The sequence below is a fragment of the Trichogramma pretiosum genome, unplaced genomic scaffold (genome assembly GCF_000599845.2).
Source record: "Trichogramma pretiosum strain Unisexual culture from Peru unplaced genomic scaffold, Tpre_2.0 scaffold3, whole genome shotgun sequence".
NCBI classification, from domain to species: Eukaryota; Metazoa; Arthropoda; class Insecta; order Hymenoptera; family Trichogrammatidae; genus Trichogramma; species Trichogramma pretiosum.
This window is the reverse complement of record NW_019641698.1, coordinates 175035-203016: the sequence shown is the minus strand read 5'-3', so window position 1 is coordinate 203016 and position 27982 is coordinate 175035. Positions and strand designations below refer to the sequence as shown.

Sequence of the window (27982 nt, the reverse complement as noted above, 5' to 3'; positions counted from 1 at the left end):
GCGTGCAGAGCCGACGACGTCGGAACTCGAGATTTGTGCAGTGTATCGCTTACCGCTCGCGCTGCCGCTCGTCGATTGCTCCTCTCTCGATGATACAAGTCGATCCTCCTCGTTGTGTCGTCTGACCCGTTGTGCTCCGTCGATGACAACAACATTAACAACGAGAAAACGATAAAAGGAGAAAAGTGCGGAATCGCTCTCGGTGGTGGCTTATAGGGTACATATTATATTTTTCGAGCATCGTTCGAGTGCCGATCTTCGCCCGATTTTCGAGCGTTACGAGTGTCGAGTGTGTGTGTTTGTACTTGGTGTATCGGCCCCGCAGTGTTGTCGTTATAATTGATACGATAAACATTGTACAATCCGCAGTTGTCTGTTATATTATTACAGTGCACAGGTGATATATATATTGGTGATCTATTGGTCAGTCAAAATACCAAAAAAAATATTATTTAGTTTTATGCAGTGGATAAAATTAGTGCATTCGGACGCAAGAGAGCATTAGTTCGTCGATTCATCGGATACACTTCTTTTCTTTTATTTTTTCTTTTCTTTTCTCGTGCGTGTGTGTTTTTTTTTCTTGACCACTCCGCGCGTTATTTAGCGCGCAACACGCATTGTGGTATACATATAGGTAAGAGACGTAAAATCCAACATCTCGATCTCGGTTCCGATACACAATAGGCCGCGTATTCGAAATGAACAAAAGTCGACTTTTGTGCGAGGAGGAAATTAACATATATTATTATTATACGCCACGGCTGAATGACGATTTTTAGGAACGGCCGTCCACTCTCTCGGGGTCTCCTGCTTCATAAAATGCAAAAAAAAACGAAAAAAAAAGGACAAAACGTAGCAACAGCAGGATCAGAGACGCAGAGTATAAAGCTCGATAAACGTGACGCGTTTTTTGAGACTCGGCTCTTGAGCTGTGCAAAAAACCTGTCCCGCGCGCCGCGGCGTGTAAATAACCGATCGCCGCGCGATCAATTCGCGATCTCTGCATATATACCTGTACCTCTCGGTTCGTGCAAAAGCCCCACTTACATATGTGTGCGTGCGTGTATAATGTAACATTTGTGCTCGACGTTACAATATACTTAAACACTGCAGCAGCAGCTTGGAATTAAGAGATCGCATTGAGAAGGAGCAAAAAAACGAAAAGGAGATCGAGAAGCGTGTAATACTTGTTATATTTTGCATATACCAATCGGAAATTTAAAGAGGAGACTCTGTATCGCGTATCGAATTCGAACTTGTCTTCGTTGGCGTTGTATCATAGTCGAGCGCACCCGCTTAGAGCTGGGCAATCGATACACGTACCCGTCTCTGTCTGTCTCTCTCTTCTTGATATTAGCGCGACTTTGTATCAACGCACACACGAACGTAACGGGTGACGGCGACGGGGGACAATTATAATGTAAGCGCGACGATGCACATAGTCCCGCGCGCGCGCGCCCGATACGTGAAATTTTTTTTTAATAAAAATTACAATGCCATCGCACACGGTGTTGACGCGGCGCGCACGGACACACATGGACATACACACACACACACACACTTTGATACGTGAATGTTTTGCCTTTTTGCGATTGTGCAGGCACACACAGCAGAGCAGAGAGAATGAGTGAGAGGCGCACAGAAAAGGCCTCGAAATCGCAGAGCTCTCGAGCTCGAAACGCCAGCTCGAAGCAGCTGAAAAAGAGTTAAAATTCTTTCGAGAGACGCCCGATAGCTAATCTCTGTTTCTTTAAAACCGCTCGCTCGCTCGGCTTGTTGTTGTTGCTGCTGCTGCTGCTGTGCATTTTCATTTTGAAAACATTATATACTATATATACATAAAACGTTGATGTACGTACGTACGCGTGCCTCTCTCTCTCTCTTTCAACAAAAGTCGCGCTTTGGCTACTACTATGCGGTGCGGCCTCGTTGACATGTGAACGCGCACGCAAACTATGCCGCCGCCGCTGCTGCTGCCTGAGAGCAATTAAAAATCCATACGTCAAAATCACGCTTCTATTCTAATATCGGCGCCGTCGACGCGTCTATACACGCGCGTTATAGATATAGATATATAGAGAGAGAGAGAGAGAGAGAATCATCGAGTCCGGAGTTTTTTTTTCTCAAAGGAAAATAAGATGACGACCGAACGGAGCAACAGCAGCAGCAGCAGCAGCAGCAGTAATAGTGCAGAAGGAGAAAAGCGCGAGAAAATCTGGGGCCGTTAACGCGCCGCATCATACAATAGGATCGTCGCGCGCGCGCGAATCCTCGTGATTGATAAAAGAGAAAAAAAAACACAATAACAACACGAGCGGCGACGAGCGATTATTACGTATTCGATTGTATATATTTATGCGCTGCTGCGAGTACAAGACGACGTCGACGCCTTGACCACAGTTGGACATATATATATATGGTCGATTCTCCGTGAAATCCAAGGAATTGCACAATTGAATAATGTCGGAAATGTCTCAGAATTTTTGTAGAATTTTTTAGAGGTCCTAAGTCCGAGGTATTTCAAATGATTCTTAATTCAGCCCTGAGTGACTTTGAGAAAAAATAATGAGCTTTTGAAGAAAAAAATATCAAAGAAAAGAAACTCTTTGTTTTCTCGTGGCCATTGGACTCAGGGGCTGACTCTAAAAAGAATGCCTAAAGTTATCAATTGACATTGAAAAAAAGCCGTGTAAATTGTTCTCCGAACGAGTGCTTATAGACTCTTTCGGTATGTTTATTTTTCTAAAAGTTTTGGACAGCTTCCAGAAAAAAGCCTCTCCATCACTTTTTCCCCCCGCCCGCAACAGTCACTCAGAAGTCCGAGTTAACAAATTATTGAAATACGAGTAACAAGCGTGAGTTATATCAATACGCCAACATGGGATCTGTGAAAAATGATTATCAAAAATTTCACGCAGAGAATCGGCCATACGCCTCGAACGAAAAGTGCATCGTCGATGCTCTTCGATACGCACCGATTGTGCATGCGGCTACGCTACGAGGATCGCAGTATATCTACGCATATAACAATCGTAATTTCACTCACGCGCTCCGACGTCTAGACTGCGTGAAAAGTGGAGAGAGACGGTCGCGAATCGAGTGCGACAATTTCGCGCAGCCGATCGTCGCGCGCGCTCGATGTAGCAAGAGTATCATTGGGAGGACGACGATCGCGCCTATCCGATATACATTCGGCATAACGATTTCGTAACTTTTCGATCGCTCTCGTACGTGACGCCGCTCATGGACGATGATAAAAAAAAGAGAAAGAGAAAGATTTTGCCTCGAAAATGTCGATTCGGTCGCGCGCGAGGATATTATGATACATTATATGCATCACACCTAACTATATGGTATTTATTACGGTTTCGATTCTCCAGACCTGCTACTGCATCATCATATATGCCCGTCGGCAATAATAATATAATATGAACAGCGATCTGCCGAGAGAGAAAGAGAGAATAATACGTGTGCGCGCAGACTTTTGCGATTCTCCAAATAAACCGTGACTCAAAGGCGAGCGAGCGGGATATAACGTACATCTATATCGACGTCGAGCTTCGCAAAACTACCTCTCGGATATGCAGTAGTTCACATGCCTATATACTTATATACAGATTGTACAAGTACAGACAGCAGCAGTAGCAGCAGAACACGCGTATCCATGTATTTGCTCCAACTTTTGTTTGGACTCCGATATATTGCACTCTTTCTCTCTGGACTTTGTCAAAAATCCATATCATACGTACACGCGTATATACGCTCGTTTGTAAATATAGCCCGAAAATTCAGCTATACTTTATTTTTTCCTACGTACCAGATCGCGTACGATCACTTTTATATATATTTAGGGTATAAAGCGCGCGCGAGATTATATTATAATATACTCTGCCCTACGGCCTGCGATCCCAAAGTTTCGCGCTAATTAATCACTCGGCGCTCTTATGTATATTCTATACGAGCGCCATCCTATTATCATCGTTAGTTTTAGCGAGCAACGACTTAACGAATTGGCTCCGGGCGTTAGAGTGTAAAATTTCTCAAAAACACCTCCTCCATCTCCGCGACGTCGTCCTACATTAGATTAATAAATATAATCCCGTCGTCGTCCGTACGCTAAATCATGTACGATCCGCGTATACATATATTATATAACGCATACATATACACAGTGGCACGTGTGCGTAAGTCTCTACCTCTCCCCATTAAAAGCTCTACGTCTGTCCACAGATCTTCGAAGCTACATAGCCGTAGAAAGCAGCGCAGAAATAGCTGTATATCCACTCGAAGGGGGGCCGGGGGCAATTAGAAAGGAAGAAAAAAAGCTGCTGGAGTAATTACACATCGGATTTCGCTGTTGTTGGCGCTGATAACGCGACACGCGAGTCGCTCCGCGGGATATGTCGTAAGAAGAAAAATAAGAGCCAAAGGAAAAAGAAATACATGTTGGCAACGAGCGGGAAAGATCCGCTGCACCAGTGCGGTCGACGAGGACGAGCTGGACGACGTCGCTCGGACGATCACGGAGGAAGAAGAGACGCAACAACAACAACAACGACAACGACAACAACGACGACGCAGGTGGTGATGCGTAGTCCAACTCCGATGGGACAATGATTACCGAGCAAACCTGGAGCATGATGCTGGACAGCGACGTCACCGGCATTAACGAGTAAGTTTATTATTTGAAGAAGCCACTTGTGTACCTTATATCGACGCCTCTTACGAAAAGTAGGTAGTTTACGTGTTAAGTTAAATGTAAACTTCCTACTTTTCGTAAGAGGCGTCGATATAGAGAGAGAGTCGAAGAAAGATGAAGAAGCGACGAAACAAAGACCAAAAAAAAAATGAAACAAGGAGCTATGCCGCTGCTGCAGTAGCCAAGTCGGGGCACGTAGTAGCAGCAACGAGTCGAGAGAAAACGGCCAAATATATCTTCGCGTATTTCCGCCTCTTGGATACTTGAAAATGTCTCGTTCTGCCAAAAGTTCAGCGCGCGGTGGTGAGAGCTTTTAGCCGGTAAGGCGGTTTAGGTGTGCTGCTGCTGCTGCTCATAATATGGGCGAGGGCCCCATCGAGGTATTATTGTCGTTAAGTTATTACGGTGTCACGTCATATGAACGCCTACCACCTAAGTCAATGCGGAAGCGTCAAAGGGCTTCGATTTTAAAATTAAGCCATCGTGCTTATTATAATCTTGTACCTGAAATCTTTTTTTTTTCATTCTTTGCACGCGCTACATGTATACCTGGCAAACATTTCACTGCGTGACTCTTTTAATATAAACGCGCGCTCGGATCTTTAATAATTCATTTAAATAAGCATACAGCCTTGAACTATTCGTACGTATATTAAGCGTGAGAGAGATAGAGAAAGAGTAACGGGCTGAGATATGACAACTATTTTTGATGCCACTAGACTTTGCGCGCGACGCGAGCTTGCGTCTCTCGATTCCGCACGCATAAAACCTACTCTACTGCATACGATGGGGGGGAAAGCGCAACAAATCAGCGACGTAGCTACTTAATCATCCCAACGCGGCTTTAATCTAATTTTCGGGCAAAAAATAAATAGGAGAGCGAATCGGGTGCTAACGCCTCTACCATATATATCTATATTGTGTAACGAGCCACGCGCAACACGTGCAAGTCTTTACGAACGCCCGACGATGTCAGCTGCTGCAGCTGTAGTTCGAATTTATACGTCTATATTCAACTGGAAGACGCGATATTTTATATTTGTATATAATACATGTAGGATTCGACCCCGTCGCAGCAGTCTTGTGCTTTTTAACTAAACGGCGCGCGGCGTGCACTCGTTCACACACACACACATATAAACGTGCATACACGCGATAAGATTTGAAAATACATTTATTTATCTTGGCCGATACTACTACTAGCGAGTCTTAGCCGTCGTCGTTTAAAGCTTCGTGTTCGTCAGCGAGCTTGGCCTATACACGCGTCTTCTCTCGATAGCGTATATGTCCGACGCGCGTTGTTATAGTTTCGTTCTTAACAACTGTACTTATCGATTTAAAAAATGAGTTATTTTGTTGATTAGTAAAATTAGTTTTGTATCGCAGACAAAATTTATGTTGATCGAAGGTGTCACATTTGATTACGAACTTTCCGATTCCATCGATAGATGGCACATTGCAAACTCGCAAGTGGCAAAACCATTTCAGATTAGTATTTAATACGTCACCGAAGGTAACCGATTAAAATTAAGCAGTTTTCATAAACGTAATTACCACGTATTACGTTACTGCATTTAATAATATCGACTAAACCTTACAATAATTAGTTCGGATAGAAAGTTCTCCCCATTATATACTGGGAATTATGATTTCGGCACAAGAATCATCTCTCAAATTTTTCATGCTGTTCCTCTCTTTTGATGGCCTTGGATTGTACGCGTTGCACTGTCGAACTGCCTTTGCTCATCCTAAAAATGTTGTCGAAAAATTCGAACTCTAATTCAGTCGTAATTAAGATTTGAAAGTGAGCGCGCTCGTGACGCTGCATGACAGTTGATAACATTAAAACTTTTTTTCGAAATCACACGCAAATTTGTCTCGATTAGCCCACAAAATGAATAAATAAAGTTTCGACTAAAGAGAATTGATATAAAAAAGGGGTAATTTTCTACGCTTTTTTTCATAAGATCACCTTTTTGCAGTTTTTTTTTATAAAATATTTTTCATCCAACTCTTTCCTCCTCCCACCCTTATACACGCACAAACTTCGCGCTAATTCTTTTCTCCGACTCGCGCGTTGCCATTATTTTACAATAGCGCGCGCACAAAGACAGTCTGGTGAAAAAAAACAACATACATAAATCGATTCGTCAGTCGCGCGATATTCGAAAGTCGACGAAAATAAAACGCGGCTCGCGCGAAGTTCGGATTGCCGATTCGAGAGGCACACACACGTTGCGATCTCGCTGTGTATGCATGCATCTCGCTCGTTTATATATCCAGTGAGCGGTATATATATGGGAAAATGTATAAAGGCCGATCGTCGGTGCAAAATTGTCGTTTAATTGCGCTTTGGGGCCAACTCTCGCTCTATACGTTATGTGCACGTGTGCAGCAATGGATACGACACCAACACACCGTACCATACCGTACCGTCTATTTATACGGAAGGTGATAAGGCGTTTTAATAATAAACATTGCCAACGCTCGATTCATATACATAGAGAGAGTTAGTGAGATGCATAGCAGTAGCAGCAGCCGCACTCACATACACCATGGCATATATAACACAAACGCGCGGCTGCGACAATTTATTGATTTATCGGATTATTCGGTGAAACTAAAAATGTATATCGTGTGTATGCCAACCAGCCAACCAACCAGCCATCCACGGCTACTGATCGCGCCCATCATCGTCGCATATATACACATACGTAGACCGCATTTATATGACTTTTTCTCTCTCTCTCTCTCTTCTCGTTTCTCCAAGTCGATCGCTCGCTGCTGTTGCTGCTGGTGCATCGGTGTGGGTGCAGTTTTGTTGTCGCGCGCGCATGTCCCTTGCTCACAATTTGACAATACGTGTACATACATATAAAAATCAAATATTGTCGTCGTCGAGAGCGCATTCGTTACTCGAAAAAGCTCGCGGCTACACAACGATGCGCAGCGGGCGGCCGGGCAATGGAGCAGCAGCAGCAGCAGCAGCCGCCGACGACGACGATCAAAAGCTCGAGCGTCGACGATTTGAAAGTCGAGGAGGCCGACAACGCGTACGTATTACATCGTAATATCGTGTCGAGCTTTATTATTATTTATTTATTTATTTATTTTTTACTTTTTTTTTCCTTCGTCTAATTATAGTACGTACGCGCTGAGTAACCGTGTTGGTAGGAAACGAGTGTAAGTGTGTAACGGACGGCCACTTGTTATTATGGAATTTAAATGGAAAAATTATAGCTCGTCTGTAATTTAACGATGTTTGTTATTTTTTTATATCTTCTTGCTTGCTCGCTCGCTCTCTCGCTTGTCTCTATATAATACGACACGCGCATAAATCGTAATGGACGGTTGTTCGCGCGCGAGAAGAGAAGCCGACGACAACGCGAATAAGCGCCTCGCGAACATTTACGATGCGTGCGCGCGCGAACAATTTAGACGCGTAATGATGCAAAATTTACGCGACGCGTCGCGGCACTCGGCTCTGATTCATCGGTCGCGCGCGCGCTCGAAAGTGTGGCAAAAAGCTCGAGTTTCGCTCTCTCGTGCACTTCAAAAGACTCTCTCTTTCTCACGGGCGGGCGCGCGAAAATTCGATGATTATACGACGACGACGATGACAAAACGCGACTTTTTCAAAACTCGCTCGTTATTTATATTCTCTTTGTTTTTTGTCTTTGCTGTCTTACCAACAGGTTGAGCATCTCGCCGCGCAAGCAGCTATGGATCAAAGCCGTGAAGAAGCTCACGTCCGAGCGGCTCGGGCGCGAGAGCCTCGCCGCCTGGGAGGAGGGCAAGCCCAGCGCCGACCCGGAGGACTTCGAGACCCAGGAGATGGACGAGCGCACCAAGAAGTCCTCGGACGCCTCCGTGGACACGGACTGCGGCGGATTTCGCGGCGACGACGGCGCCCAAGACAAGCAGGGTACGTTATTGTACATCGCAGCAGCTGCAAGCTCAAATTTTTTTCTTTACATCCAATCGCGTGCGTGTGCTTTTTTGTCGATATAGACGTGTTCAAGAGGGGCCGACTGTATCGCGGAATATTCTGTCCGTCGCTCACCAATAGCTTTCACAACAAGCAGCTGGAAAATCTCTACCTGCTCTACTCGAATCGACAGCGTCAAAAGTCCCTCATAATGCTCAACATCATCGATTTGCTTCTGAAGGTGAGTTTCTCGCGATATATCTTATTTTACCGTGGCTAATTCACATCGTTGTCGCTTCTTATCCGCATAGGCATGCCTGATCTCGATCTGGCTGTGGCGACGCGAGCCCGACGGCCAGACGGGCGCGGGCGGCCTCTACGAGTCGCTGGCCTGGTCGCTCTGCTGCATCGTCGCCAACGTCGTGGTGTGCGGCCTCGGCTGGTGGCGCTGCTTCTCCAACAATTATCTTTACTGGGCGTCCATATTCACTTGGCTGCTCATCAATTCCCAGGGTACTTTTCCATTTATGTATTTTTTTCTCTCTTTTTTTTTTGCTTTTTTTACCGTTGATCTATATCGTATATACGCGATCGCTGCGTGAGTGGCCCGCGCTCTTGCACAAACACACTTTGATTCATAAATAGTACAGCTTTCTTTTTTCTTTTTTTTTTGTTGCGAGTGCGTTGAAAAAAAAAACCCCCCAAGGCAAAGTGGGGAAAAAAGCTCGCTCTTTATTATTTCGCTGCAATCGATGCGCGTATAGGTAAATTCAATTGTACACGATGGAGTAGATGCACTCGCAATAAAGAAAAGAAGAAAATGAGATAACCGAGCGTCGACGTTACACAAACTAGTAAATTGATTGCTCGAGTGCCTAGTAGCTGCACGTAGAAAAAGCTCCGATTTTTTTTTTTCGTCGTCGTCGTTTTGCATCTTTTGACATTTAATGCCACTTACGTTGGCTCGACAGGCTTTTTTGTTGCGGGCCTGAACTTCCTGACGCAGCAGCGCCTCATGTGGTACATACTGTTCGTGGTGTACGCGCCGTACGCGATGCTGCCGCTGCCGCTGCGCTGGTGCGTGCTGGCGGGCTTCGGCACCGCCCTGACCCACCTGCTGATCGCCCTCGTCACCGTGCTCAACGATACTCGACATCACGAGGTACTAAAAAAAAAATGCGAGCTTTCGCGTAAAATATACGAGCTTTTTTATTTGTATTTTATTGGTAGGACCTGCCGTGCGTGGCGCAAATGGTGGCGACGAATCTGCTGCTGTACTTCGCGGTTAATCTCGCCGGCCTGTACACCAAGTACCTGACCGATCGGGGCCAGCGCCAGGCCTTCCTCGAGACGCACCGCTCGATGGAGACGCGCCAGCGCACCCAGAACGAGAACAATCGACAGGAGAAGCTGTTGCTCTCCGGTACGTATATATCATGTGTGACAATAATCTCGGTATAATATATAAAGCGCGAGGCCGAAATTAGGCCACATTTTCAATAATAATGAAACAAAAATAAAAAATAAATGAAAAGAAAATTAAAAAAAAAAGGAAGGTATATATCGCTCAAATTAAAGGCCAGTGGGCTCGTTGGCCCGTGATATACGGAGTCGCTCATCCGTTGCCTGTGTGCCTCGTACGATATATTATATACGTACGTATGATGATGACTAGAGTAGCAGCAGCAGCACAAAACAACACATATGGTCAACGACGACGACGACGACGTCCAAAGGGTCACTGGATTTTCCTCGTCGACACAGTCGATTGAGCCCCGAGAGCGGAGCGCCTTTTACCCTACATCGTACACCCCATATTATATTATATATACGTTCTCACCTGTATAATATAATACAGCTGCAACACCGACGTATCTATATACGATCGTTTTTTATTCGAGTTTTCTCTTCTATATCGCACACGTATACGTTATCGATCGAATAACACACATATTCTATGCCCCAGTGCTGCCGGACTTCGTGGCCAAGGAGATGATCCGGGACATCGCGCGCGAGACCGCCCGCGGCGGCCCCATCAGCTTCCAGCCCAACCAGTTCCATCGCATCTACATCCATCGCTACGAGAACGTCAGCATCCTGTTCGCCGACATCAAGGGTTTCACGGCCCTGGCCTCCCAATGCAGCGCCCAGGAGCTCGTCAAGGTCCTCAACGATCTGTTCGCGCGCTTCGACAAGCTCTCCGCCGAGAATCACTGCCTGCGCATCAAGCTCCTCGGCGACTGCTACTACTGCATCTGCGGTCTGCCGGTGGCCCGTGCCGATCACGCGCACTGCTGCGTCGAGATGGGCCTGCACATGATCCGCGCTATTAGAGACGTGCGCTACACGACCAAGGTCGATCTCAACATGCGCATCGGCATACACAGCGGCAGCGTGCTGTGCGGCGTTCTGGGGCTGCGCAAGTGGCAGTTCGACGTCTGGTCGTACGACGTCACCCTGGCCAATCATTTGGAGAGCGGTGGGATACCGGGCAGGGTGCACATAAGCGAGGACACGCTCAGGTGTCTGAACGACGTGTACGAAGTGGAGCCGGGCAACGGTGCGGAGCGCGACAATTATCTCAAGGATCGCAACGTCGTTACTTATCTCATTAAGCAAGTGGAGCCGTTGAGGTCGAGGCGCAGGTACTCGTCGCGACCGAAGATCTGGCCCCAGCAGCAGGACGCCACCGATGGTGCTGGTGCGGGATCGCAGGAGAACCGCACCAAGAAGAGCTTCAAGATGAGCGATCGACTGCAGGTGCAGGCGAATCCGATGGCGCAGGGCGCGGGCGTCAACAATTGCCAAGCGGCGGCTACGATAACGACCCAAGCTGGTGGTACTCAACTGCTGCAGCCGCAAGCCCAATCGACACAGCCACAGCAAAGCAACAACGACGAGGAGATCGCCGTCGAGTGGACCCCCGAGATACCCTTCGAAAATGTAAGCTGCGACAACGATTCGACCTGGGTAAGCAGCTTGACTAATAATGACGTCGTTGTTCTGCGACAGTTGAACAGCTCGACGTCGGTGACGAATCTCGAGGATCTGGACGCGGACGACGCCGCGTCGTCCAAGAGCGCCGAGCAGCAGCAGCTCAACAACAACAACAGCGGCAGCTACAACGCCAGAGGCGGCTCGGCCAACGAGAAGACGTCCAAGGCCATGGGCGGCGGCTTGAGCGGCGGCATCGAGACGATCAGCAACAAGCGCATGAGGATAGCCAACATCAATCCCTGGACGCTGAGATACAACGACGAGACTCTCGAGTCGAAGGTTTGATATATATTATGTTTTTTTTTTATATATAATTTGGGAGTAATCGTGTGCATAATGAGATTGTGTGATTTGGCAGTTTCGCCAGCTGCGCGAGGACATGTTCAAGTCGAACATGATCTGCTGCTTCGTCATCTGGATGTTCATCGCAGTGTGCCAAGCCATCATCATACCCGAGTAAGCTCTATACACGATTATTTATTATTTCATTTTCTCTCTGTCAAACTTTGTACCGATGTGTACGAGTAATATCCAACAAAACTAATATATCACGTATCCCTTCGAGGCAAATACAAACTCGACATTACAATTGAAAAACTGCTTTTGTGTACATCGAGTCGCATTTATTAAAAAGCCGAGCTTTTTTCATGTTTTCTTTATGTACATACGCGCAGTTGCGCCATCCTCATGATAGCTCTGTCGACGACGACTCTGCTGCTGGTCGGCTCCTCCGTGCTCGTCATGGCGGACGAGTTCAAGGCGCTGCCCCAGTCCCAGCAGAGGCTCAGCTCCAGTCTGGTGCACAACAAGCAGCGGCGCACCGTCTTCATCTGCGGTGTCATCGGCCTCATGGCCCTCACCTCGGTCATCGGTGCCATCGCCTGTCCAGTCGTGAGTTCGACCTACACTACTTTTTTTTTTTTTTTAACGAAAGTAGATAAATCAACGTTTGGATTGATGTGAAGAACGGTGGAGAGCAGCAGCAACAGGTTCCACAGGATTCGGCGCTGTTCGAGCGTCAACGAGCGACACCGCTACCAACGGCGTCCGACAAACCGATGGAGGAGTCCTTGAGGGACGCCCGTAGAGCGGACAATCTGCTTCTGAATTTGTTGGAAGCCGCGCTCGCCGAGGAAAAGAATCAGTTGGCCGACGAGGTGGGTAATCTGACGGAGAAAATCGACCACTCGACGTTGGTCAGGTCGCGAAGACACCGAGATCATCTCAGGTAATTATTCACAAATATTTCGTACAAAAAAAAGAAATACCAATGGACGAGTCGTTATTCCTCGCTCTTTGCTCGCAGATACTACGAGGACGGCCATCGCCACCGTCATCGTCACCATCACGGCGAGCAGCTGGGTCATCATCGTCAAAAACGACAGCAGCTCGCTCCAACGACGACGACGTTGAGCGAAGGAGGCAACAACGACGATAAACAACAACAACACGAGCCGGATCGCAAGATCCTGCAAGAGGTGCAGTGTCTGCGATCCGAGTACATAGTGTTCACGTGGATATTGTGCCTCGTGGCGCTCGCCTCGGCCCTCAAGCTCTACTACCTCATCAAGACGGCCCTCGCGACCATGATCGTGATCGTCTACGCCGTCCTCATACTCGTCGTGTCCAAGGACAGGTTCTCCAGCAGGAACTATCAGGATCAGGAGGCGTGAGTAGTGACAGCGCGACTCGATCGTCCTTCAGCGATTTTACTCAAAAATTGATACACAAATAATTATTGCGCAGAATGTCCATTCCGCTGTCGGCGCAGATGGTCATATTCCTCGTGATCTTTCTCATTCTCGTGACTTATCACGGCCGACTGGTCGAGCTCACCTCGAGAATGGACTTTTTGTGGAAGCAGCAGGCCGAGCGCGAACTGTCCGACATGATCGAGTCGCGCAACAACAACATGCAGCTCATCAAGAACATACTGCCCGACTACATAGCCCATCACTTTCTGTCGCAGGAGCGACCGTCCGAGGTGAGCCTATATATATTATAGAAAATTTGCCCCGACGATTTTTCGTTCAGAAATGAATACTATATTATTATTTTTTTGGTCAGGAATTGTACTCGCAGGCCCGACAGAAGGTGGGCGTGCTGTTCGCGAGCGTTCCGAACTTCACCGAGTTTTATTCCGAGGACGTCAACAAAGGCATGGAGTGCATTCGTCTGCTCAACGAGATCATCGGTAAGCGCCATATCGAATTTATTTTTCCTCTTAACAAACAAAAAAAAACCTTTTCTTTTTATCATCAGCCGATTTCGACGAGCTGCTGGACGAGAAACGCTTCCACTGCATCGAGAAGATCAAGACGGTCGGCGCCACTTACATGGCCGCGTCCGGACTCAATCCGTCGCGAAACGTTCGTAACACCCAATTAATCCTAATTTTTTTTTTTAAATTTATAATAAATCGATGTATCTCTCTATATGGACGCAGCCGAAAAACGCCGACGAGATGGAGCACGTCTGCCGGCTGATCGATTACGCGGTGGCGATGCGCCAGCGCCTCGAGGACGTCAACGTGCACTCGTTCAACAATTTCGATCTGCGGGTGGGAATCAGCTGCGGGCCCCTCGTCGGCGGCGTGATCGGCGCGCGCAAGCCCGTCTTCGACATCTGGGGCAACACCGTGAATCTGGCCTCGCGCATGGACTCGACCGGCGTCATGGGCAAGATACAGGTGCCCGCCGACATCGCCGCCGTGAGTACAATAACGATATAAATTTGATCCCATTGGCCCAATTGTATCTCGATATCTTTATACAGTACCTGGACACGCGCGGCTACCGCACGGAGAAGCGCGGCCCCATCGAGGTCAAGGGCAAGGGCACGATGGAGACGTACTTCGTGCTGGGCAAGATCAACGCCGCCACCGAGGGCACGACCCGGGGCCGTAGCGGCTGTCGCAGCCTCGCCGCCGTCGTCTACGGGGTGGTGCAGGCACGCAGAAAACAGATACACGCCGATCCGCACTGACACGAGCCTCTGCGCGGTGCCACGATAGGTCGCGACGGCAGCAGCAGTCTGCACAGTCCGGTTCATCAGCAGCAGCAGGGCGAGGCCAAGAGCCCGGAGCATCGCGTCGATCCGTCGCGCGGCTCGCTGGTCAAGCGCTTCCTGCAGCCCGCTGCCAAGAGGACCGACGTATAAAGCATAACGATGATGCTCGTTCTAAATGTCTAATAAATCGGTAGGATCGATATCTCCGTACGTAGGGGGGTGTATAGTAGTGCGTTAGCGAAACACATTTAGAGCAGTCGGTAGTTGGAAATAGAATAATCGCGACGACCGCGCAGTAAGAAACAAAGCAAAAAAACAAAAAACAAAAAATGATAGACGCGCCTTAGACTTACGTATTTATATATATAGGGCTCGAGCGATTGCAGGACCTATCGCCCTACTTCTGATATATTTCTATTTATTATATATATTATAAAACAGGCCTGCTCGCGCTTATATGCATGCATTTTTTTCGGAGACTTTTTTTCATGGCCCTTTTTTTCCTTTTCTTTGCTCTCTACGCGAAAATTTCCTTACTTTCCTCAATCTCTCTCTCTGTCTCTCTCAATGGACCAAAATGTACTCGCTTATCTTTTTATTTTTATAATTTTTATTAAAAGCACTTATGAACGCGATTAATTTCTTATTCGTCGTCGACCCTAATTCCCCCGCGTCGATGTGTGCGCGTGTGTTTATAGACCTCGCGGCAAGTCTTATGTCGAAACAACGCTAGATATAGAAGTTGCTGGTTATCTTCTCTTCCGAACTAATCTAGAAAGACAGAAAATATCGTATATACGCGTATTATCTATTCAAATACTCGTGAAATTGCGATCTTGACCTCGCGAGGCGATGGTTCTCGTTTTCGATGATAATGCGCAATGTAATTGTTCCATGTATGCTGCTCGCAACGGAGCGCAGCAGCATCGTTGAGAATTTCAAGAGCTGTGAAATTGTGTTTTTGCTCTATCTCTATCTTTCTTCCATTTCTCTCTCTCTTTTTCGACCCATCGATGTATTTAAGCATAAATGATTCAATCTGCTCTGTATACGTTTTCGTATATATATAATAATGAGATAATCGTAAATTAGAATTTATAAATATCCCGCTGCAGGCAGCCCATTATATTATATTATAAAGTAAAACAAGCTGTAAAATTAAAATATATGTAAGAAAACTCTTAGCGTTTTAAGAGAGGCAAGATAAATATAATTATGATTATAATTATGAGATGTATATTTATATTATACGAAAAAATTATAAATGATCAAAAAAATTGAAATACTCTCGTTGTTTTTTGTAATATATAATATAATATGCAGTGTTTATTCGGTGACTCCATTACAATACAATTCTTAATCAAATACATAACTCGTGGCGTGACGGTACGATTTTCGCGGATTCAATATGATGCATACAATATATAATATTTCGATAGTGTCTAAGGTCGTAATTAGGTAATTGAAGATTTTCTAGTATGGAGAAAAACTGAATTATGTCGTGATAAGATGACACGGTGATCCTGGATATAAGCTCTCGTGTGTGGTTTGCATCGCGTATCTATCTTACAATAAATGTTGCTTGCAGCGTTCGACGATTGTTTTATTTTCTTTTTATACGCATATTATTAACAATTTCAAAATATTTACACACTCCGCTCGCAAATTATGATATCTTTTTAGTCTTCTCGCATCGACGACAAACTAAACGAACACACACAGATTTCTGTTGATATCGTAAGTTTACAATAATATTTAGATATTAATTATCATTGATGTGAGACTTTCATTTCGATTCTTCGGGAGAATGAGACGATTTCTTTACTATGTGTGTATACTCTTTGGTGTCCGATCTCAATTTGTAAGCGGTGGATTTTCTCCAAAAGTTTGAGAAATTTTTTACATAGTTGAAAGGCACTGGCACGTATATAGATATATGCACGCTCATACATTTATTACATGGCAGCTCGAAGCTTTATGCGTTTTTTTTTTAGATTTACAACATTTAAAAAATAACTCCAGTATTTGTCGATAGGTTGATTGCCTTCTTTTTTACTATATTTATTTGAAAGTCTGAACACATTTTATTTTATTTTTGAACGCAAAATTTTTCCCAAGGTTCACCAAAGCGGTATTCTTTTTTTATTGGCGTGTCCGTAGCACGCAAATAATCATTACATCTTTCTATTTCTTTCTTTTCTTGGTACGTTCAATATTTTTAATTTGAGAATACGCATCGTCGGTCGAGAGGCGTCATGAAAAAATACGTGGAATCGCGACTCATTTACGTACAATCGGCAGTGCCTAACATGTTTCTTTTAGACATTTTATTATTTTCTTATATACGAAGTTTTAAAAATAATCACATTTTATGGCAGTGTATGCGCTTTTACTAATTCAAGATTTCTAATATCATTCATTTTTTAATTTGAAGTTGTGTGTAAAGCCTTTGTCACAAAACAAACTCCGTCGAGACAACTCTTTTTTAATCTTTTTTTTTTAGCAAAGAACGTCTGCATTTTTGATAAAAATATATTTGCATGTTACAAGTTTGGTACAAATATCAGTTTTTTTGTTTATTGGCCGAAATAATACGAATTGAAAAAATATTTATACGAATTTCATTTATTTTGTACTCTCATGCTTAAAAGTACGTTTTTTTCAATTTTTTAAACAATCTAAAAAAATAAAAAGCATAAAGTCTATAATTCAACAATATTCTTTATTTTACATAATATAAATAATAGAATAGCTAATTACAATATTACTTATTCATAAAATCAATAATTATTTATTATAAATAAATCACTAATATAATCAAAATTTAATGAACTTGATGGAAAAAATTCAAATTTTTGATTCACTATATCGTATGTACACATACATATATTTGTATATGCATGTATGCCTGAAAAATACAAATGTACAATTTTCAAGTATTGCTAAGTCAGAAAGTTTTATCGTGTTATCGAACATTGAGGCGATAAAAATTTTGCTATTATTTGCTACGATTATTTTATACACAAATTGTTTTACAATCCTTTTTCCGTAACTTTTCGACTTCATGAAAAAGGTAAGTACCGAGCCAATAGATTCATGTTTGTTTTTCCAACAAAGACCAAGAACCACCTTCAATATTGGAAGAAATAAGGAATTCTGTTAATCGGGTCGGATTGTGTATTTTGTTTGGTAATGTGAGAGCTCTTTTTATCATGATAATGAGAAACGTTATAAGTACACTATTTTAGGTGGTCGACTCTATACTTTCACTAATGAACACATACAATTGAACAAAGCATCATATGCGTCAATGAAAATTTATCGTATTTACAATTGTTAGGAAAATGCATATTACATCTAAATAATTTTTTACATAAGATACTCTAGATACTTACACATTTTTCAACGTGAACATTAGTTAGCTGTATTCAAACTTTTTGTGTGTTTAATTTCAACAAAAGATTAACTTGCATGCTAATGTCTGCTTTTTGGTTACAATAATTTTATACTAGAGTTTAAATTTCCATCTCGCTTTTTTTTTCAACATGATTAGAAATAGTTTAAAAATATTCACAGACAGCATCTCGGTAATGTTTCTCCATATTCGGCTAACTACGTATTCATTTTTATCTAACCATTATTTTTTTTTAACAAAAACTAGGGCAAGGTATTTATTATTTTTGTCACATAAATCAAGATGTTACGAATAGAGAAAAGGACAAAACAAAATACACAGGCAGATTTAATTAACGCTACATTACCGACAATAACCAACATTTGGCGCAAATATTGAGATCATTGGGCACGTCGGTTGAACTATTTTTCTTTCTTTTTTACAAAATTTATGCTTGAAGCAATAAACTTTGTGCATCTATGTTTTTTGTCTCATAAAGTTTTTACAACAGAGTTGTAATTTTTATCAATGGTCGATATTTTTTAGACGAGGCTCATTAATATTTACTTTTCAACTATATGCTACATCTTGCGCTAACTATTGAGTTGAGCATCATTAAAAAATATATATCTTTTTTAAATAGCTCATTATTTTTTCGGTTTTGAATAAATTGACAATTTTTGCGTTCAGCCATAACTTTATAATATTCAAAGATTAATTATACCAAGAATATTTGTTCTAAGCAAAATTATTCAGAGTTAATTCATCAACAAAATTTTCATGTACAATGTTTTGTAAGTTATCATATTTGAACATGATTTTTCACGAGAATATATATAAATATATATTCACTTATAAATCACAGCATGTTCAATTTTTCAATTACCGTAATTAATTCATTATTTAGACACATCAAGAAAAATACAAAGATGTACATGTTTCTTTTTCCATTTGTTCATTCCTAGTTTACCGAATAGTTATAAGTATAAGCACGTTTATATTTGGCAGTGATGGAACAATTAAACAATCTTTTGAAACAAAAAAATAAATCATGATCACCAGGAAGTTGAATCTGTCGATCATAAGCTTAATTCAACGCCCCAAAATTATGTCTCTTAGTGTTGTCACACACAAATTCATTTTTATCGGACGATACTTACGATACGGAAAAATTTTAATTTACAAGAATCATACTAAACAATTTATAGTTCATTAACCTAGCTTATAATACAAAATACACTTAGATCTCTCCCTCTATCTCTATATATAATATATATATTTATAACCTTTCTGTACACGATCAAAATTATATTTTAATAACGAGGAAAAATCTTCACTTGAACACGGGTAACTTACACACACGTACACGAGAAATAGTTTTTTGCGCTATTATTAATAGCGAAACATCAGTCAATTATCACATAAGGCGAGAAATAGAAAAATAAGTAGCACAGCAAATAGACTGTCTAATCAGAATAGCCTGGATTACTGTGTGACTCTTCGTCTCAGGAAATTTGATTAACATGAGGCGGTGTATTTCGCACTTGTTGCTGAATCGGTTGCATATTTGTCTGCTGTTGCATCTGTTGAGATTGAAATTGTTGTTGCTGTTGCTGCTGCTGTTGTTGTTGTTGTTGTTGTTGTTGTTGTTGTTGTTGTTGCTGCTGCTGTTGTTGTTGTTGTTGTTGTTGTTGTTGCTGCTGCTGCTGCTGCGGGGATTTTTGTGATATCGATTGTGGTTGGGTTTGTGATGTCTGTTGAGCAACTTGTTGTTGCTGTTGTTGCTGTTGTTGCTGCTGTGGCTGCGGTTGCTGCTGTTTCGGCGACTGTGATTGGGTTTGTTGCTGTGATTGGGGTTGTGATTGTTGTTGATTTTGATATGTCGATTGTTGTTGTTGATGTAGATGATATGTTGGTTGTGTTTGAGGCGGTGCGTGTAATACAAAGTTATCGTATACGTCCATGAGTTCCCGCATGCGATACTCTTCGAGGCAAACGATGCCTTCCAGAGTGGGAGATTGTTTGCGCGCACAATCAAGGCAGTGAACAACGTGCCTTTTTTCTTGCTCACGGACGAACAAAACATTAAATACTTCAATCTGAAATAAGTGAGTTGATTTAGTACAAGTGTTACATACAAAAAATAATTTATTTGAAAAAAGTTGCATCAACTTACTTCGCATTGCCCACAATAATGAGAAGCTTCATTTTTTCCTCGTCCATGGAATCGTACTGAAACACCTTTCGATTTCACGTACTCGAGAATGAGATTGCATTGCCTCAAAGTTCTCATCAAACACGTTTTTACCAATTCGAAAAGTTTGCGATCGGAAACCTTGATATTTCTAGCTAAATTCCACGACAAATGCACCATTGGCACAATTGATTTGAAAGCCTGAAGTTTGTTCCATTCATATCGTTCTATAGCAAGATGGTATTGCCTAGCAGTTAAAGGACCAACATTCCAAGCAATATTATTGCACCAACCGGTAGCTTGCACCCAATGTACACAACCTTTAAATTTTAAAGTTTTAAAATTAGAAAATTACGTGTGATTTTTTAAAAAAGTTCATCAAGTTTATTATGATACATACCAGCATTGACCCACACAAGATCGCCAGGTCGTTGAAGGAAACGATAAACTGGTACATTCGCTTCATGGAGATCTTCAATGGACGGCCACCAGCTTCCATGGAGATAATTGATGTTGTTTTTCTCACATAGATTATTTATGACACCCCAATACGCATCTGGCACGCCAAACCACTCGCAATCTCCGGGACCAATATTGATGTTAATCGAGCAAAAGTTGTTGTTTTCTTGATGACCAGGAGTACGACTGCCAGGTACCTTCATGTACAACTGAACAGTGTTCATGCCTAATATTACGTGTCCTACATGACTTAGCATGTTTCCAGCTGAAACTACCCGGGCAAATGCGGGCAACTTTGTCAACTCCTGAAGTTGGACCTTCCATTTACGTTCATCTGACAAATCAACGTTTGTACCAAAACGTAACATTTTGGATCCAACAGGGCCTTTCAATCCATACATATTTTTCTTGCGTTTTACATTTACCCCGGTACTATCTTTAGAATCGCTATCGGATAAGTTTGCAGTCGAATTTGATGGTTGAATACCGTAACTTTTATCTCGTTCTTCTTTCAAGCTTTCCTGGAAACTAGACGCTTGGTATTGAGCGTACTTAGCGATTGTTGTATGACTTCGATGACTAATACAAGCCCAACCCTTACGAGACAAGGTAGGGTCCCAATTTTCATCAGAACCTTGTTGAAGCTGGGTACGGACTTCGATCGTATGATCAGGATTAGCTTCCACCAGTGTTTTAGTAGAAAATAAACCGAGGTCCAATTTTAAAGCGGCTGCTAAACCTCGAACAACGGCAATTGGATGCTTCAAACAAAACTCTTGCAAAATTGGACTAAACACATCTCGTTTATTCTCCAAGAAAACACTAGGGGTAGCTGGTTGTAGTTGTTCTTTCGTAAGTCTCTGACTTGGCGGATCTGGTGGAGTCGGCGGAGGAGCTTTGTCATTCAGAATAGAACTACTAGGTATACTCTTGTGACTGTATTGTTTACACAATTCTACAATACGTCGTGAATCCATATCAATTGTAAATTCCGGTTCAACTTGACTTTCGTTCAAACGCTCCAAGCGCAGTACTGGTTCATAACGCAATAACGCTGCTGGGTCATTTTTCGTTGATGAAGTTGCTTCGCACTTTACCGCATCAATGGTTGTTGTTGGTTCAGATTTGACAGACGCTGTCAATGGCTTAGATTCGTCCATTTTTTCCACTTTAATATCTTTGGGGTCTAGCTCTTTATTGCTGGATGGAGGCGTAGATCCAGAACTAATACCGTTATTCAACATAGTTTGTCTCTCCTCTCTAACATCCAGTCCTTGATCAGCAAAGTGTTTCAATAGATCCTCCGCAAAAGACGTGGTTATATCTTTTTGGGATAAGAGTGCCTGTAATTCTTGATCTGACACATTCAAAGCATCTTTGTTAGCATTGGCAGACGATCCTTCTGGGTAACAGCTCGTGGTCGACGATATTTGTGTGTAACCGTACTGTTGTTGTTGATACTGTTGGCTAGCAAACTGCTGCTGCGTTCCTTGGGGTGTTTGTGGTTGCTGAGGTTGCTGCTGCTGTTGCTGTTGCTGCTGCTGTTGCAACTGCGGCGTAGCTGGCTGTTGATTCTGACTTGGTGGACGATAAGTAGGGTCTGAAGCGGACTTGTAAGGCATACCAGCTGTTTGGCAATTGCCCGTGGCTGCTGCTGCGTTGTAATTAACGTTTGAATCATTGAAGCCAGTTTGCAAAGCAACTGTTCCACTTTGCTGAAATTTAAATAAATAGAATGTTAAGGTTGAAATATATTTTGATTCATTTGCACGCATCAATAAAAAAATTTTCTACTAACCGGCTGCTGCGGATTTCCATATGCTTTATTGACAGCGCCAGGTTGTCCAGGCTGAGCATATCCTACTGGATAACCAGGCATTCCGGGTCTCAATCCTCTTTGGGCTGCAGGATTTTGTTGTTGCATTCTCATTTGCTGCGAATGCTGTTGCATAGCCCTATACTGATTCTGCAACTGATTAAGTATTCCTTGCTGCTGAGGATTCAAATTGCTTTGATTTTGTTGTAAAACTTGAAGCATCTGCATCTGTTGTGGATTGAGATAAAATGCTGGCCGCTGCTGAGGCTGCTGTTGTTGCATTGGTTGTTGCACAGCAACCTGTCCACTGCCAACTTCATCCGCCTGAAAAAATTATTGTAATGTTTTATAATTTTGCAATCCCAAATGGGGGTCAGTGTTTAAATATAAATAAAAAGTGATGAATTGCATGACTGTATTGTATCATGTTGTAGGATGAAATGTATAACGACAATAGAAATTAGATTGCGAACTGTTATAGATGTATGAGTAAGCAAGCGTAATGATATAAAAGGTAAAAATAATAATGTTAATCAAGCAAACTCAAAATACGCTTGAACATGCTTTTTCTAGTCTTAAGGTAACGAGTATTGTTTCAAATGTTTGTAAAATATGTAAAGAAATGTTTACAAATTATAAAAATGGTATTGCAATGAACAATTAGAAAGAAAAATATTTTTTGATTTTTCTTTTGATTCTATGCTCTAAACACTTATGCCAAACCTGTTGTATAACACCACTGGACAGTAGTAAATACAGCAAAGTATGAATTCGATTCCAGAGATAAGTTTTCTGTTGATCGATTCAAGTTATCTTTGGGTTTAAAAATTAATGTTTGGGCATTTTTTCAACAAGAAATGAAAATCACAACATGACTAAGAATAGCCAGTAGAATTTATGACAATTTGAGGAAATTATTTGTTGAAAAGTCGAAAAGCCCGCTAATTGGGCGTCTGAATAACGCCAGCGCATAACAATGCAGGTTTCATATCTCTCATTCTGCACTTGAAAAAGAGAACAGAATATTGATCAATAGTTCAACCTTTTTATATGAAAATTTAATGTATTTCAAAGTGCCTCTTTATGGGTGATAAAAATTCATAAAAAATATTGAGTGAATAGGCAGACGGCATAGAGATATACATTTCTAAATGATAAATAACTAGGATTCAACGGTTCGCTACGTTCAAAATATTCGTTCATGAGCATGTTGTTCAAGTCGCTTGAAATTTATGAGCAGTTCAACATCACCCAGAAAGAGATTAATCCATCAGAGCAATTTTTAAATGTTCCCACCGATCGGCCGATTGGAATGAACAATCTTACTTTAAATCTTTTGTTGGGTCCATTATTTGCTTGAGCGTAGGGTGGCGGGGCGTTTGCTCCGCCAGCTGCGTATTTGATATTCTGCTGTTGCTGCTGCATTTGCTGCTGGCGACTCGATAGCTCCGCGCTGATCGGCATGTTCCAAGCTTCTTCAATCGACGGTAAAGTACGACGTCTGCAATTACAAAAGAATCATTTTGAGTATACAAGATTAAATCGAGTTATTATTTTTTAAATGATGAAATACTCACTTGGTAGCGACAGAAGGCATGGGTGCGTCCCTCAGCGAACTCTGAAGGTAATTTATGCGTTGCAAAAGTGAAGGATTCGGTGCACCACAAGAAACTAACAATCCCGGGAAGTTGGACTGCTGACCGTTGGGCGCTTGATTCTGATTATTGTTGTTGGCAGCGTTATTGGCTGACGTTGAAATATTGGTTATGGCAGTGGTACTGTTGTTGTTGTTTCCCCTGTTGAAAAGTAAAATGTACGCGTTTAGTAAAACAGATCCAAGGTACACTGATGATAATTCGTTGAGTTTTGCCGGTTACAGGTGAAGGATCGTCCAAATTACATTGATGTATAAATATGTAGTGAGGATGAGAGGATGAGAGACGAGACATCTCGTTAACCTTTTTTCGACTTACAGTCACACAAAAGGATTCATCCATTATTTATTATGGTTGTGAACGTGGTTTGTCTATTATGAGAAATGCTGGCTTCAATCAGTAAAGAATTAATTTTTGCATAACATGATTTATTTATCGTCCATAGGTTCATCTGAGATCATGAAAATTATAAGCTACAGATAGGCCACGAATAGCGATGAAAAAAGTGTCATATATTTTACGTCAGCCAATTATCTTTTAGTTGCAATGCAGAATTTTGACTCATCGACAGCTTTTTTTATATGCGTTTTAAAGAAAAGAAAACGTTTTGGCCGTTTACGTAGCAGAAATAATGCGTGCAAATAGTTTTCCTACGTCCAAATAATTATCATCGTCGGTGGTTCGACACCGCACTCTCGTTTCCAGCTGAACGATCATCGATACGATCAAAGAAATAAATCGTAAACAGCAATTCGATCGATGATCCTTCCGAGGCCAAAAAAATGCCAAGAGAGAGCGAGAGCGGCACCAAAAAAAAAAAGTATTCAAGTTTTGTCGGTCGGCAACGACTCTCTGTACCTCGATGCGTTGACGTAGCAAGCCAGCGCGTCCTTTAGCTGGCAGTGGCTCTCGTAGAGTATGCCGAGATTCGTCCAGGCGGCTGTGTGCGTCTTGTCGAGCTGCACCGCGCACACGTAGGCCTGGAGCGCGTCGAGCGGCTGATTCTGCTGCTGATACAGTATGCCTATGCTGCACCAGGTATTCGCGTTGCCCTCCGATTTTTCTACTGAACTCCTGCGAAAAGAAAAATAATTAGAGTCAGGTGTGATGGTTGGCTGAAAACGCGCGGATGTTTTTGAAATGTGATGTCACACGCACCTGTATGCGATAAAAGCGTCGTGCACCTGACCCGACGTCGCCAAACAGCGTCCCAAGAGATATAAGCTCTGTCCACTGGTCGGCTCAGCGCCTATAGACTTTTGGAGGCAGTGTATCGCGACGCTGAGTTTTTGGCCCTTGTTGATCCCAAATACATTAGGATCGGAAACATGATACAGCCATCCTGCGGAAATACAAAAATAAACGCAAATATTAAACAAAGATTCTTCGTTTTTTCATTTCAACATATAAATGTGTGGTGGCAGTGGTGTACTATTAATTAAAATGACAGTTTCTATCGGTTTTCATCATTAGCTTATTAATCGAAATGAAATATTTACATCTTAATAAAAGTTATATGATACAGAAGCCACAAGTCGAGAGGATGCTTCGAGATTTTTCAAATGGTTCTTTTTTCTTCTCCTAATTATCTAACACGTAATGATACACTGGCGCCACATTTTTTTTTTGACATCGACTTCCGACATTCGATTTCTCACACTCGCGCACACTGCACTGCGAGGGTAACCGACGATAAGACCGCATAAACTTCTTTTTAAATTATATATATAAATTAACAGCAAAAATCACAGTCACAAGAGCACAGCTGCGGTACACGAAAACTTGAAAAAAAAAAAACTTTTCTTTTCCAACTCGCGAATGTATTCGTTACTTTCTTTTCCCCCTTTGAGTACTGCTGCTTTACCGCTGTTGTTGCAGGTCACGTAGGCACGCACACAGACAGACACATGCACACGCACTTAAAAAAACTCACACACGGCACAGACACACAGGTCGTCGCGTCTATTGGAGCTATAGCAGCAGCAGCGGTTCGGTGCCGTGCATGCGTGTCCCGATGTAACGCGAGCGAAACGACGACTGCGACTACTCGTGTTATATACGTATAATAGATTGCGCGCCTAGAGAGAAGTAGTATAGTCGGCTCGCCTAGGCATGCAGCAGCAGCAGCGGCAGCGGCAACAGCAGTTCGTACAGTACATAAGCTATAGGGTGTTACTTTCTCTATCTTTTTTTTTCTTCTTGCCTATGAAACTACTTGGCTGTGCGGAGTATGTGTCGTGGTGCCCCACCGCTCTCGATTTTTCAAACGTCTGTAGCTATCCCTCTCTTTTTCTCTTGTCTACTTATTCCTTCTATCCTTATAGTAGCGCGTACAAATACGCGTACGTACGCCCGATTTTCTATGATCGCGACGCAAGTGTGTGGGACTGACGAGAGAAATGCTCCGCGATGTGTCTTCGTGTGTGTATTTGAGCACATTAGTCGAACATTTTTCCAAGTTCAATGATCCAGAAACCCGCGACGAGATAAGATTTCATCGGAGTTAAAAACTCACGTTTGGTTCTCGCGATCGGCGGCCGAATAACGACGGGCGAGCACGCGCGCGAGTCGATTTTTATTCTGATAAGAGATACGGTACGTTTCGGAGTTCGTACGGCCGCTCGTTTGGCATTGTATGCGCTGCTCTCGGGCTTCTTCTCGAGTTGGTATACTATAGCATACAAGCCCGATCCACCGGTCTTTTTTCTCTCGGATATGTATGTACGCAAGATCTCGAATTACCGGGTGTATTCATAATAATGCTCCATGCATTTACGCAGAGGCTCTTTCATGTATACGCTATTGTTATACGCTAGGGTAGACGCGAAATTCATCAAATAGCATTAGACCGCAGAATATTACATTCGTTTATAATACGATTATAAGTGTTCGCGAACAGTAGCCGAAAAAAACCCATAATTCGATCGACGATACATTCTCGTCTATATACAAATTTGTCGAAAATCGACACGACGCGATTGTATTAATTCGAGCATATAGAAGACGCCTGCGAGAGATCGTAATCTTGAAGGTATTTAAATGTCGCTCGACGCGACGGCGCTCCATAATTCATTCGCGTCGGGAGTTTGCGACTCTGAAAACAGCTGACAACGCAAGAAACAGCACGCGCCAGCAGCTGATTAGACTCTCGACTCCCCCTCCCTCAGTTTACACATATCGATACAGCAAGCTCGATTTTGCACGCGAAAGTATTATATAAATTGAAAAATTCAATTATTTTGGTACGTGAAGTTCTTCATCATCTTCTCGAAAGTCTCCGGTATAACACATTGCGCGTATATAATATAAACACAAACCCAGTTTGCTCGGGTATATACGCAGTTCAGCTTCTCTCTAAGCGCAAACTTCCTCTCTCCTTCTCTCTCTCATGCCGGAAGTGCGTTCGCATAGGTATATACGACATAAAAGGGTTACGCGCCGCTCGCGCGAGCGAAAGAGGGGGGATCGCTCGTTGTGTGTGTGTATACCTGCCGCGTTCGCGTATACACTCGTTACACACATGACTGAATTATCTGCGCACACCTGAATCGTGACTGTACGCAAAAGTTGTATTGTGCCGTTCGCTCGCTCTCGCTCGATAATATTTTTTCCTACTCGTCATCGTTGACGGATGCAATTCATACAAAAGTCGAATGTCAAGGTAAAGCATGAACGAGATCAAACGAGATAAGTGATTTACCGTGATCGCGGTTAAAAAACTGCGAGATCCTGCGTGAAGAGGCACGCCCGCGTTGGGATGTTTACTTCTTCTATTTTCTTCTCTCTTTTTTTTATCATCTCCGAACGAAACGGAGAGAGACCCGTCATATT

At 42.9% G+C, this 27982-nt stretch overlaps 2 protein-coding genes across 6 annotated transcripts in view; one reads left to right on the top strand and one right to left on the bottom strand.

The window, feature by feature from the left end:
• The first annotated feature begins 16 nt into the window (after window positions 1–16).
• LOC106651649 (adenylate cyclase type 8-like) lies at window positions 17–15888 on the top strand. Of its 5 annotated transcripts, none has more exons than XM_014370270.2 (18): window positions 17–217; window positions 4231–4672; window positions 8395–8624; window positions 8711–8868; window positions 8939–9140; window positions 9599–9789; window positions 9858–10050; window positions 10594–11570; window positions 11640–11903; window positions 11983–12080; window positions 12299–12515; window positions 12590–12852; window positions 12931–13293; window positions 13371–13608; window positions 13692–13818; window positions 13887–13993; window positions 14071–14334; window positions 14400–15888. In XM_014370270.2, exons 2-18 carry the CDS (start codon window positions 4614–4616, stop codon window positions 14607–14609), a joined length of 4161 nt encoding a protein of 1386 aa, XP_014225756.1. In that variant the 5' UTR covers window positions 17–217; window positions 4231–4613; the 3' UTR covers window positions 14610–15888. The 5 variants fall into 5 exon arrangements, with proteins under 5 accessions (XP_014225756.1, XP_014225757.1, XP_014225755.1 ...); XM_014370271.2 differs by having other exon boundaries at window positions 17–397; XM_014370269.2 differs by having other exon boundaries at window positions 17–634.
• Window positions 15889–18705: 2817 nt separating this feature from the next.
• The window catches only part of LOC106651610 (lysine-specific demethylase 6A), a 63234-nt gene continuing 53957 nt past the window's right edge, over window positions 18706–27982 (bottom strand). Inside the window, exons 6-13 of the mRNA XM_023462299.1 lie at window positions 25310–25493; window positions 25010–25225; window positions 24074–24292; window positions 23823–23997; window positions 22479–22820; window positions 20622–22395; window positions 20204–20541; window positions 18706–20126 (exon numbers count right to left, since the gene is read on the bottom strand). Of these exons, the coding sequence (XP_023318067.1) occupies window positions 19533–20126; window positions 20204–20541; window positions 20622–22395; window positions 22479–22820; window positions 23823–23997; window positions 24074–24292; window positions 25010–25225; window positions 25310–25493 (3842 nt within the window). The 3' untranslated portion in view covers window positions 18706–19532. The remainder of the gene's footprint in view (window positions 20127–20203; window positions 20542–20621; window positions 22396–22478; window positions 22821–23822; window positions 23998–24073; window positions 24293–25009; window positions 25226–25309; window positions 25494–27982) is intronic.